Raw genomic sequence first — 11,745 nt, forward strand, 5'->3', positions numbered from 1 at the left:
AGTCCATCAGCACCGTGGTACTTGGTTGTCCTGTTGAATACTGCACTGCATGAAAAGTACATGTCGCGCTAGCATTCATCTTTTATCACAAATGACGTGACACAAGGCAGAGTCATTGTTATGTTCATTATGAGGGATTTGCTAACATGTCAGAACAAACTGAAAACATTAGAATATAATATTTTCATACAACATTACAGTAATATGAGAACGCCATTATTGTTCATAGTTATTATCAGGTTTGTTAGGGAGGAAGATGGAATGTATATTTACACAATTTTCTTTTTTTTGTTTTTTTGTTCTTCAAGCATAGCTTTAGTTTTTAAGTGCTGCTGCAAAGATCAACTCAAACTAACTCGAGCCTGATCAATACAGAAGATTTAATTGGTATTGACACCCTTTGTTGCACCTGGCCTGATTGGAGGGACTTCACGAGGAGAAGTCACTGCGTCACCGGGGGTTATTTTAAAAGGGTCCACTTTTGCAGTTATTGTCACCAGCCTGCGATCAAACTAGGCTAGCTGACGGGCTAATTCCTGGGATATGAACAACGCTGCTGAGGGTTCACGTTTCGACTTAATATTGATGGGGGAAAAAATGATAGAAAGCATTATGTTTTCCTTGAAACTCCTAAAATGAAAATTAAATGCGACTGGTGAAATGTGACTGGTGTGCTCAGTAAAACATGTCTCTCTTAAACGTGTGCATATAAGCAGAGACATCCGAACCCATTTTCAGTGCAGTTTGAAGAACGTTCTGGTTGTTAGTTTCCACCCAACCTTTTACTTCTCCATTTTTAATGCGTGAATGCTCTGTGTACCATACCTGAGATGTGGACATGTTTTAAATGTTTCAGAGATAAAAAGCAGGAGTTAATTATTGTTGCTCTGTGGGCTTGAAACTCTGCAAAACAACTTACGTGCCTCCGGGGGGATGGAGCTGAGGTGCAGCAGAAGTTCAGCTTGCATGCAAAATGTAGTCACACACACACACTCATGCCTCCTCCCCTCTGCAGGTGAAGTATAAGGAGGACTTTGAGAAGATGAAAGGCCAGAGTCTGTTCATTCCTGGAGCTGAACTCATCCACGTCAAGAACATCAGCGCGGTGATATCTGAGGTCTGAGCACACACGCAGTACATGGTTGTTCTTTTATACTTCTGAGGACCCTCGATGACATAATGCATTAACCTAAACTAATTCTAACCTTAACCCTAAAACCGAGTCTTAATCCTCAGACAGCCGTGTGAAGAAGAGAAGAAAACTGTCTAATAGAAGACCTCACTCTCAAGGTCTAACATCGGTCCTCGCAGAGCCACTGGTCTCTCTGTCTGTCTCTAACGTCGATCCACTGAGCTGATCATTTTGCTCTAATGTGTAACCGTTTCAGTCGAAGTACAAAGAGGAGGGGAAGAAGGAGGCTTCGGTTTCCCTGTACTCCATCCTGCCGGACACCCCGGAGACACAACACGCCAGAGAAGCTTCAGAGCTGCAGAGCGAGGTAATTCAACGTCAGCACGGCGAGCTTTGGTTGCTTCGTGTACCTGTGAAACGGCAGTAGGTCACGGGCACATTTGCCCCACGAGGCGTGCAGCGTGCTCTAGATGAAATGAGTTCTGAGGTGTCCTCACATGAACATGGTTTAAACAGTGAAAGTTAGAGCCCAGACTTTTTCCTTTAAGAGCAAACACAGCTGAGGATCTCATTAGTCAGCGTCTACAGGTAGTGTAAGTGCTGTTTCTAAGGTTTAGTTTGAGAGGACGTGTTATTATCCTCTAAATGCTGTAGCTATAATAATTACACGATTTTTATTGGTTTTATTGGTTTTAGAGTTGCTAGTAATAGTGATCATAAAGCAAGATCATGGCACTGACAAAGTTTTATCTGTTTTTCAGATTAAATACAAAGGAAATGTGAAGATGGAGATTTCCTCCTCTCTTTATTCTCTACTGCCGGAAACCGCAGAGACTCAGTTTGTCAAGGAGCTGACTGAGATGCAGAGTGAGGTCAGGCTGGATGGATGGATGAACACGTTGTGATGATGGATGAGTGATGGATTGATGGAGTTGTGGATGGATGAATGCCAGATGGATGGATAGTAGGTAAATGGGTGAATAGATGGATGGGCTAGAATGATAGATGGGGATGGAATGGACGGATCGTGGATGGAGAGACGAAAGGATTGATGGGTGGATGGAAGAATAAATACAAAGATGAATGTGTTATTATTGATTTAGCATAAAGGAAACGGCTCCACTGTTAACTTACTGAAACGTTATTTCCCACTCGTCACGGTGAAACTCTCTCCCTGCTCCTCAGAACAAGTACAAGGAGGAAGGAAAGAAGGAGATGAGCAGCAGTTTGTACTCTCAGCTTCCCGAGACCGCCGAGATGCAGCTGGCAAAGACCGTCCGCGAGTTTCAGAGCGAGGTACTCGAACGCGACGCGCACTCTGAGTCGTAAAGGCAGCCGCGCTTCAACACATTTCATCAGTCCGCCTCACTCTGGGTTTGTTTTAGGCAGCAGCTGCAGGTTTGATTAAGCCGCAGGTTTGGCTGAGAGGCATCCCACCGCTAATGAATTAAATACATAAAGCAAAGACAAGAGATCTTATTGAAAGTTTAAGGCTACACAAGTGCCCCTAACACACACAGTACGATAAAGTTGTGTACCAGCAGTACTGCGACGCCACATTTCAGAATGTCAGTACTTGTGCTCGCGCGGCTAAAGGTGAGTTTCCTGTGTCTTGGACTGATCTATCCTGATTGGAGCTGTTCTGTTCCAGAAAAAGTACAAAGAAGACGGGAAGAGGAAGGCCTCCATCTCCCTCTACTCCCAACTTCCAGACACTCCAGAGATTCAGCACGCTCTGGAGGTGTCACAGCTGCAGAGCGAGGTACACACACACACACACACACACACACACGCGCAGGTCTGTCTTACTACAACCCTACACGCCGTATGTAAGCTGAGAGAGTTCTCGGTCGCTGTCGTCATTCCTCCTCTCCACTCAGGCCGTGAAGTGACTCCTCCGTAGGGCGACTACACCCCGTCCTTCCTGCAGTCTGACCAAAATTTCCCTCTTTGTGCTTCCGATAAACAGTGTTTTTTTTTTTTTTTTGCTGAGCTGCAGCAGATCGATGCGTCCTGAAAGTCACCTACACAAAACTGCGGGAGCAAAGATAACCGATCGATTTTCGTCCGACTGTGACCGCTGAGGCGTCATACTCCGTCGGCCGCAGCTGAACTTCAGAATGCATTTTTAACCCGACCGGGGGCTGTGGGGTCTTGGACTCCGGGGTTTTTACGCTCCAAAAGTTATTGCTTCATATTACATCAACCCAGAACTCGTTCAATGTATACATGGCGAATATTGTATTAAGGCAGACATGTAACAAGCCAAAGCTCTCCTTTAATCGTGTCAAACATCAAATGCTAAGCACCAACAAGACTGGTGCAGGGACTGACTCAGGTGCATGCTCTCTGTCTCTCAGGTGAATTACCGCCCCAAGATGCTGGTCAAAGGAGCTCCCTCCTCTCTGTACTCGCAGCTCCCCGACACCGCAGAGATCCAGTTTGCCAGAGAGATGACTGAGATGCATAGTGAGGTACAACACGCGTTGCTCACACACACACACACACACACACACACACACTTTACCAGGAGGTTGATGTCTCTGTATCCAGTGCTAATATCGTAATCGGTTCATTCAGTATGGTCAGAGACTACTGTTTTTGATAAGTAATTCAAAATTGAGGGTATAAAATGTCTAAAATGATGACGATATCTGAAGCCAGAAGCGACGTCCTCTGAGTGATGTCTCTAAACACGGCTTGCAGTCGATTATCCAATTACCTCGGCAGTTTAAACCTGTGATCATCGTGCTTGCGGGAACGGCATGAACCTAACACACATTAAAGCTGTCCCTTTTTTCTTTTTTTTTTTTCGGATAAACTCACATGGTCGGGCATTGCCAAAATGACACGAGGACAATTTCAGACAGTACGACAGAACTCTGATAGTGAGAGCTCTGTCCAGACGAAGCGCTGCGACACATAATGCACAGCACCTCCGCACCGTAAAGCGCTGACAGATTGTTTCGTGTCTTCTCTCTCAGAGTAAGTACAAGGAGGGAAGGAAGGGCCTCTCTCAGAGCTTCTACTCCCAGCTCCCAGAGACCGCCGAGACCCAATTCGCCAAAACTGTGGCCGAGCTGCAGAGCGGGGTGAGAGAGTCCTACAGTCGTAAAAATAAAAAAAAGGCTTTTGTGAGGCTTTTTTGATGTCTCTGGTCACGAAGAAAATAAGAAATATTCTCCTCTTTAATATTTACCCATCCTCCGAGGCTCTCCGTGTGCTGCAAGTTTTAAGATGTTGAAAAACCCTCAGTGTGTTGAAGTGTGTTTTTATCTTTAGATGCGGTACAAGGAAGCGGGAAAGAAGGGCGTGAACTCCTGTTTGTACTCTCTTCTTCCGGAGACTTTAGAGACGGCTCACGCCAAGGACGTCTCCGAGCTCTTCAGTGAGGTACAGCGACGATAATATCTGATGGTGTTAGGAGAATTCATTCAGATCTGGACACTAGACTTTAAAGGTAAAACCATCATGACGAGTTACAGGTTGGTTGGTTTGATTAAGCCACAGAGCAGCAGGGAGACAGAAGAGCCGTTACAATCTCTTGACTTTTTTGTTCCAGGAGTCATGAAGAGATGATTTTGATAAGATGAACATATTATTTGAAGGGGAGATATCTTTTTTTTTGGTCATTTATATACTGTTTTGATGTCGGCTGCCTATGTTGCAAATGGAAAGTCACAAGCTCCGAATGCCTCGTTCATGATTCTACCTCTGCTTCCTCTCTGAAACTTAGTCCAGTAGAGCCCCGGAATAAAAACGTGGACCTGGAAATGTGCCCGATACGTCTGCTCTGAATTCTGTACAGCTGCCATTTTGCAGCGACTCACTGTACGGCTGTCAAGCTCAGATTTAGTGCACGATGCTTAAACGAGCTTTGTGATCATTATGGGGAAAAGTATCCTTTTGTTTCTGCACCGCTCCTGTTGTTTCTTGTTGTGTCGCAGGCTTGCGCACCACCGGCGTGAGAGTGGAAAGCAAGACAGGAGGATCGGGGCTTTGATTGCAGCGTTTTGTTCTGATTACTGCAGGTGAAGTACAAAGAGGACGGCAAGAAGGAGATGAGCGTCAACCTGTACTCTCTGCTGCCTGAGACCATGGACACCCAGCACGCTAAGGAGGTGTCGAACCTGCAGAGCGAGGTCATCCATCTAGTTACTGTTTCGTTTTAAAGCAAAGAAACATATTTACAATCATCTTTGTCTTTTCCATTTGCTGATTTAGACAATCTTTCCTTGGGTTACGCTGTTGAACCAGTAACTGAGATTAGCTCAAAGGTCACAGCCTCTCTTTTTTTTTGTTGCTGCTATAAGAAAACAGCGGCATTAATTTCCAGTGCGTGGATCCATTCCCGTCTCATGCAGGTGAAGTATAAAGAAGGTCTGAAGCAGAAGATTCAAAGCAGTTTGTACCATCAGCTCCCAGAGACCACAGAGACACAGCTGGCCAAGCAGCTGTCGGAGCTGCAGAGCGAGGTACGGCACCGGACACCACCTCACTCATACGGGGTCACGTTTTGTTTTTATCCGGTTCAACAAACAGTTGAACCGGATAAAGGTCAACAAAAAGTTGAACGTTGCATTGGTGTTTTCTTTCTCTCTTTTTTACACTTAAAACCTTCGACAATTCCGACTTCCGATATTTTTGTTTGACTTTCACTGCGAGTCCTCGATTCCCGCACATAACAGTAGCCAGTGCTCCTTTTCAGACGAGATACCGACGTATAAAACTATCGGCGCATTGAGACAGTCGTGCGTGTGCCAAAGATGTTTAAGACATCTGCTCATGACAGTTCAAGATAAGGGGGAAATCCGGATTTTCCATCAGTTTCGCTCAGTCCCTGTAACGGTGCAGCAGCAGTGAAGCAGCAAGGCCCCGGTTGAACTGGATGTATACTGTTGTACTGTGAGAGTGAATGACACTTAATAATGTGCAGAGCTGCTCCCAGGCCTCAGTTTGAGCTGCTTCAACCTTATGAACAGTCACTGAGTGTGACACCTTAGTCTAAATTAAGGTATTTTACCTTTATTCTCTTAAATTCATTTGTAAGGGCCCTTAAGCACTGATTGAAGATCTTCCCTTGAATTGCACATTATGTAAATTGAAATATCTGTTTATGATCAATTAAAGCATTTACAGTATTAATGGGTACAAACGTTTTAATCAAACCGGAATATCCTTTTTTTTTTTTTTTTTTCTAAATAACGACAGCAGTATCTGCAGGTCTCGAAAAGTCTTAACTAAACTAAATTTGATGGTTTTTTAGTTTTATTTCAGTTTCCTCAAAAAGGCCCTTGAAAGGACTTAAATGGTCCATTTTCTGTTGCTCTTCTGGGTCCACGTTGCGTTCGTCGAATTAATCATATGATCGGGAATTATTGTTAAAAACGTGATATAATAACAAATAATTCTAGGCTCCACTGGTTTTTTCCATAACACGTTGATACTCTGGACCTGTATTATCATGAAACAGGTGTTACACTGCTTCTCTGTGTGGTAGTTAAAAAGCCTTCGATTTAACGCTAACGAAACCAGCAGGCACCCGTGGAAGACACAGCCACACGCAGCCGCGGCTGGCTGAGAAACGTAATAGCAGAAAGGTTGTGTTTTGTGATGTCTGCAGGCAAAGTATAAAGAAGCGGGAAAGAAGGAAGTGAACACCTGCCTGTACTCTCTCCTGCCTGAAACCCTGGACACGCAACACGCTAAGGAGGCCACAGAGCTGCTCAGCGAGGTACCGAGCTTAAACTCGAGCCTTTACCCTCATTTCATTTCAGTGCATCCGTGTCTGAGTAGTGAGCAGAGAGGTTAAATCCAACTGCTTTTACTGCCGGTGGTTATTGTGCTCTTCTCCACAGGTCAAGTACAAGGAGAGCGGGAAGAAGGAGATGTCCAGCTCCCTGTACTCCTCTCTGCCCGACACCTCGCACACCAGCTTCGCCAGAGAGGTGACCGACATGCTGAGCGAGGTACCAGCACTCATAAAAATCCGACATCACGTGACTCATTTAGTCCAGGTCCCCGCGGATCTCTGCCGGTGTCCTCCAGCCCTGTGTCCAGCGTTTTCCAAAAAAAACTTCCGACGTGCCATGAGCTCCTGCTCGCGATACGCGTCTCCAGGAGAGAGCTCTAAAATGAGCCTTTGTATCGGTTCCCGGTGAGCGCGATACCCTCAGATGTAGCGTTCATTTCGTCAGCGTGAGCAGTGACGGAAAAAACTACCATTTTTCTTTATGAGGAAAACAAGAAACAACCAAAACAGTGACCACAAGTGTTACATTTCTTCTCAGCAAATAAAAACTAGGCTGTAATATGAAAGATGGGTAAATGGACCAAAGAACTACTTACTGTTTTAATGCAAAGTCATTGGCAGTCACCTGCAGAATCACACATTGTAGCTCTGACTGGTGAATCAGAGCATCCTCCACCGCCCAAGCATATGAGCTGACTAACAGCTTGACCTGTTGCCCGAACCAGAAGCATCTTTCCTATTAGTCATGTGATTGGTCTCTGCAGGTTAAGTCCGCCAGTGTCACCGACTCTTGGAACAAGAAAAGCAACGTATTTACGGACTAGATTCAGCCACAGCCTTGGTGAAGATTAGGCAAGAAGCAGCAACAAAGCAGCTGGGACAAACCACGGAAGAAAGGCAGAACACTTGGTGACATTTCCCAGATGAAAGAGGAGTAAAACGAACAATGTTCAAAGGACCTAAGAGTGACTGGAAGTTCTATGCTGAACCCTGTTAGATGAGATCAGGTACGATCTCAAGGTCCAGAGACAGGAAGGTGTTTTGAATTTTAAAAAAACTGTCAGAGCGCCCGCAGAGAGCTGCAGCGTTGTCGGCTCATCGTTTCTGATGTTTCCATCTCGATCTGGCCGTAACAAGTGGGATTACCGTCGGAAAAACAAGGGGATCAAAGAGGCTGTCCGCCCTTCATTTGCATTTTCACGCCGCTGCACAGACGCGGTCTGCGCTAACGAGGCTTGGCTCGCCGTCAGCGTTGATCTGTGAGGACACAGAGACGTGTTCATCAAACACGGACGATGAAAAGAAAGCTCTTAAAAATACACAGAGAGGAGAAATGAATATCAAAGCCACAATTCTAGCTTTGCCATTAGTAGAAAAAGACGTTAGTTGGTGATAGAGCTACTTTTTAGAGAGAGAGATAACAGCCTAATATTTGTTATAATTTTTTAAGGAACAATTATCACCTTCTAAGACAAGCAGAGATAAGGTCCTGTACATCTAAAGTATTCATCATTAATCAGAACTGTCCACAGACCGAACTCCTGATGTTGTTGGTTGCTGTCTTTCATAACAGAGCAAATACAAAGAGGACGGGATGAGGAGACTCTCTCAGAGTATCTACAGTCAGCTGCCGGAGACCACTGAGATGCAGTTCGTCAAAACGGTCTCCGAGCTGCAGAGTGAGGTGAGGAGGGAGTATCTTTTCATCTGGGGTCTCCTGCTCTCTCCGTTTAAACCAGCGACCAACAAACTCCTGCTCCAGTGACACAACAATCCACGTAGTTCATAGTCCAGTTAGAGGCTGTACAGGGAAACAGCGGAGTCGAACCTCAAGACAACAAAAATGAGCAGACCTTGGACTCACTCATTCAGTTTTACTTACTGCAATCAATATGACACAGATTTAAGGTCCACCCCTACAGATCTTAAATTATCAGTCCAGCTGCAATTACATTATTCACAGTTCTCAGGTGCCCGGTGTGAGACAATTACAAAAATTGTTGTGTTTGATGAATTATTAGCAGATTTCGATGCTTGAAATCTGGTAAAAACAAGAAGTATCATTTCATTGACCTGATTGTAGATGAAGTACAAAAAGGGAAAGAAGGAAGCGTCCAACTCTTTGTACTCCACTCTGCCTGAGACTCTGGAGACGCTGCACGCCAGAGAAGCTTCTGAACTGCAGAGTGAGGTAAAAACACAGACAGCTCTCTACCTGCAGTTACACATGGTCAACACACACACACAAACAAACACACACTGACACACATGAGTGCTCGTCCGTCTGTCCGTCCGTCCCTGTGATGTTTTTATGGCTGGTTAATTGCCTGTGCTCCCGTTTGTGCTCAGCTGAAGTACAAGGCGGCTCTGAAGAAAGGTCTTTCCTCCAGTCTGTTCCACCTGCTGCCTGAGACCTTAGAGACGGCCCACGCCAGAGGAGTCTCCGACCTTGTCAGCGAGGTATCAACGAGTTGAAATCTTCCCCAAGAAATGTTTCTGTTAGCTGGTGGATGAAGCTGCACACGAGGGTCACGGTCTTGGTTTTTTCAGGTGAAGTACAAAGAGGACAGCAAGAAGGAGATGAGCATCAACCTGTACTCTCTGCTGCCTGAGACCATGGACACCCAGCACGCTAAGGAGGTGTCGAACCTGCAGAGCGAGGTATTCCAACCATTTCGTCTTTCTCTAAAGCCTCTTTCCTTCACCTGCCGCAAAACAAAACCACAGCCAGACAGACTGATGCAGATGCACGCAAGGCCAGCGATGCCAGGATGGGCTAACATGCACAGGTGGCCGTCTAAAGCAAAACCAAGCCCCGGGACCTGAAAAGGTCGATGCCAGCCGTGTTGGAGCGTACTTCAGGAACCCCTACGTTTTTCTGTCGCTGACACGGTGAGAGGCTGTAAAGAGGTGAGCGCCGTGTGATACTCCCTCCTCTGTCCCGCAGGTGAAATATAAAGAAGGTCTGAAGCAGAAGACTGAGGACAGTTTGTACCGTCACCTCCCAGAGACCACAGAGACGCAGCTGGCCAAGCAGCTGTCGGAGCTGCAGAGCGAGGTACACGGATCCATTTTAGATATCATTTCAGTTGAACCAGGGACGGAGCTTAGACTGGGCCAATCTGAGAAACGACGAGCAAGGTGGCTTAGAGGGAGAAAAATAAATGAGAGAGATGAGATGAAGTCCAGCCACAGGATGTTTGATGTCTCCACGTAGCCTCTCACAGCTTGGAAACATGTATAATGTCTGTTACCAATAATGTCAACACATGATTAAAAAAAAATCATTAAATAAAGATGCGTTTACTCAGGAATTTCCATCATTTGCCCAAAATGTACACGGGAGCTTCAGATTAGATCCTGTCCAGCGATAGCTAGAATTTAAATCCCTGCAGACGAAGCAGTAAATAGAAGCTGCGTGAAGTGGGTTGAGAAACCCACCACGTCATGCAAAGTGACAGTGTTTATTTCAAATTGCAGACCAAGTACAAGGAGGCGGGTAAAAAGGAGGCGAACACCTGCCTGTACTCCCTGCTGCCTCACACCATGGAGACGCAGCACGCTAAAGAAGCTTCGGAGCTGCTCAGTGAGGTAAAGGTGGAATTTTGCTTCTATTATCTGAGAACAATGTGGATTTTCAGATTTCGCCCAAAGATGGGAATCAAGAATAGGTTCCTAACCGTCTGATTTCCGAGAGCTGTCTGGGTCTGAGGCCACCGCCGCTACGCACCGCAGCGCTTTGGAAAACAGGTCCGTCCCCCTCAGCTTTTTGATGCTGTTCTTCCACAGATCAAGTACAAGGAGAGCGGGAAAAAGGGGATGTCCGGCTCCCTGTACTCCACTCTGCCCGGCACTTCAGAAACCAGCTTCGCCCGAGAGGTGACCGACATGCTCAGCGAGGTAAAAAGGAAACCCGCAGGTTAAGTTATCCACAAACGCCGTTTCCTGACTTCAGGAAAGATATTTCTAAATTTTCACGTAGTTTATCTCTCCATCCAAATGCTCAAACACTCGCATTTCTCATTCTGATCTATATACACACAGTTTCAGATGAATTCAATGAAATGTTGCCAGATTTTACTGAAAGAATTTTGTCACGGTGCCAGTGGCGTCCTCACAGTTTGTTGAATATATACGAAACTGCTCTAAAAGAAGGGGGGTTTCTATTGTGGTTAAAAAAAAAAAAAAAAAACCCCTAACCGACCTGCGTTTTATTCTGCTATTTTACCAGGACGTTATTCTGATAACTTCCTAATTATTTTATTAAGCTCCATTTAAACTCATTTAAATTCAATTGTGTGTTGACTGGAAACTTTGTTTGTTGATATACTGTGTGTACCAGTTGAATGCAGCTGACGTTCTACGTACAATTAGCGCTAAATTACGTACGTCTTTTCAAGAAACGTCCTGGTAAACTATTAGGAAATCACGAAGAATTTACGAACCCGTAAATTGAAGCGTCACTGGTACTTCAATAATGAAGTGTCTAAGCTTTGTCTCTCGTGTTTGGATCATTTAAGCTGTGAAAAGCCCAGTCTTTTACTGTGGAAGAAAACCCACGTGGTAAGGAAGTCAGAGAGTGTTGAGAGACAGCCTAACACGTCGGTGGTCAGGGTCTTTTCATGGTTTTTACATATGTTTTTCAACTGTCATTAAAACTATGAGATTCGGTCAAATAAACCAAGCGAACAATGCTGATTTATAAAAATGAGCGAGTACACAAAAGAGACGGTTTCACCGGTGGTAGGATTTGCAGATTTTTTTCTACAACCTCAAACATTTTGGAATGAGATTAAATAAACTTGAGATCTCCAACGTGCAGGGGGGGATCCTGGACGTGCATCAACTCAGAGCCGATGCC

The 11,745-nt window shown here is 45.3% G+C and overlaps 1 protein-coding gene across 12 annotated transcripts in view; it reads left to right on the forward strand.

Annotated features, from left to right (window-relative positions):
• nebl (nebulette) overlaps window positions 1-11,745 on the forward strand; it is an 88,442-nt gene that overhangs the window by 41,991 nt on the left and 34,706 nt on the right. For 8 of the 12 annotated variants that reach the window (XM_040126961.1, XM_040126959.1, XM_040126960.1 and 5 more), the window contains 19 exons: window positions 1,016-1,117; window positions 1,389-1,499; window positions 1,894-2,004; window positions 2,318-2,428; window positions 2,784-2,894; window positions 3,493-3,606; window positions 4,117-4,224; window positions 4,415-4,525; window positions 5,164-5,274; window positions 5,497-5,607; window positions 6,756-6,866; window positions 6,991-7,101; window positions 8,458-8,568; window positions 8,968-9,075; window positions 9,234-9,344; window positions 9,435-9,545; window positions 9,832-9,942; window positions 10,365-10,475; window positions 10,674-10,784. The exons of 3 other annotated variants lie outside the window; for them this stretch is intronic. In XM_040126961.1, coding sequence (XP_039982895.1) covers window positions 1,016-1,117; window positions 1,389-1,499; window positions 1,894-2,004; window positions 2,318-2,428; window positions 2,784-2,894; window positions 3,493-3,606; window positions 4,117-4,224; window positions 4,415-4,525; window positions 5,164-5,274; window positions 5,497-5,607; window positions 6,756-6,866; window positions 6,991-7,101; window positions 8,458-8,568; window positions 8,968-9,075; window positions 9,234-9,344; window positions 9,435-9,545; window positions 9,832-9,942; window positions 10,365-10,475; window positions 10,674-10,784 — 2,097 coding nt within the window. The remainder of the gene's footprint in view (window positions 1-1,015; window positions 1,118-1,388; window positions 1,500-1,893; window positions 2,005-2,317; window positions 2,429-2,783; window positions 2,895-3,492; window positions 3,607-4,116; window positions 4,225-4,414; window positions 4,526-5,163; window positions 5,275-5,496; window positions 5,608-6,755; window positions 6,867-6,990; window positions 7,102-8,457; window positions 8,569-8,967; window positions 9,076-9,233; window positions 9,345-9,434; window positions 9,546-9,831; window positions 9,943-10,364; window positions 10,476-10,673; window positions 10,785-11,745) is intronic. One more of the 12 variants, XM_040126962.1, reaches the window with a different exon arrangement.

The sequence above is a fragment of the Xiphias gladius genome, chromosome 5 (assembly GCF_016859285.1).
Source record: "Xiphias gladius isolate SHS-SW01 ecotype Sanya breed wild chromosome 5, ASM1685928v1, whole genome shotgun sequence".
In the NCBI taxonomy this organism is placed as follows: Eukaryota; Metazoa; Chordata; class Actinopteri; order Istiophoriformes; family Xiphiidae; genus Xiphias; species Xiphias gladius.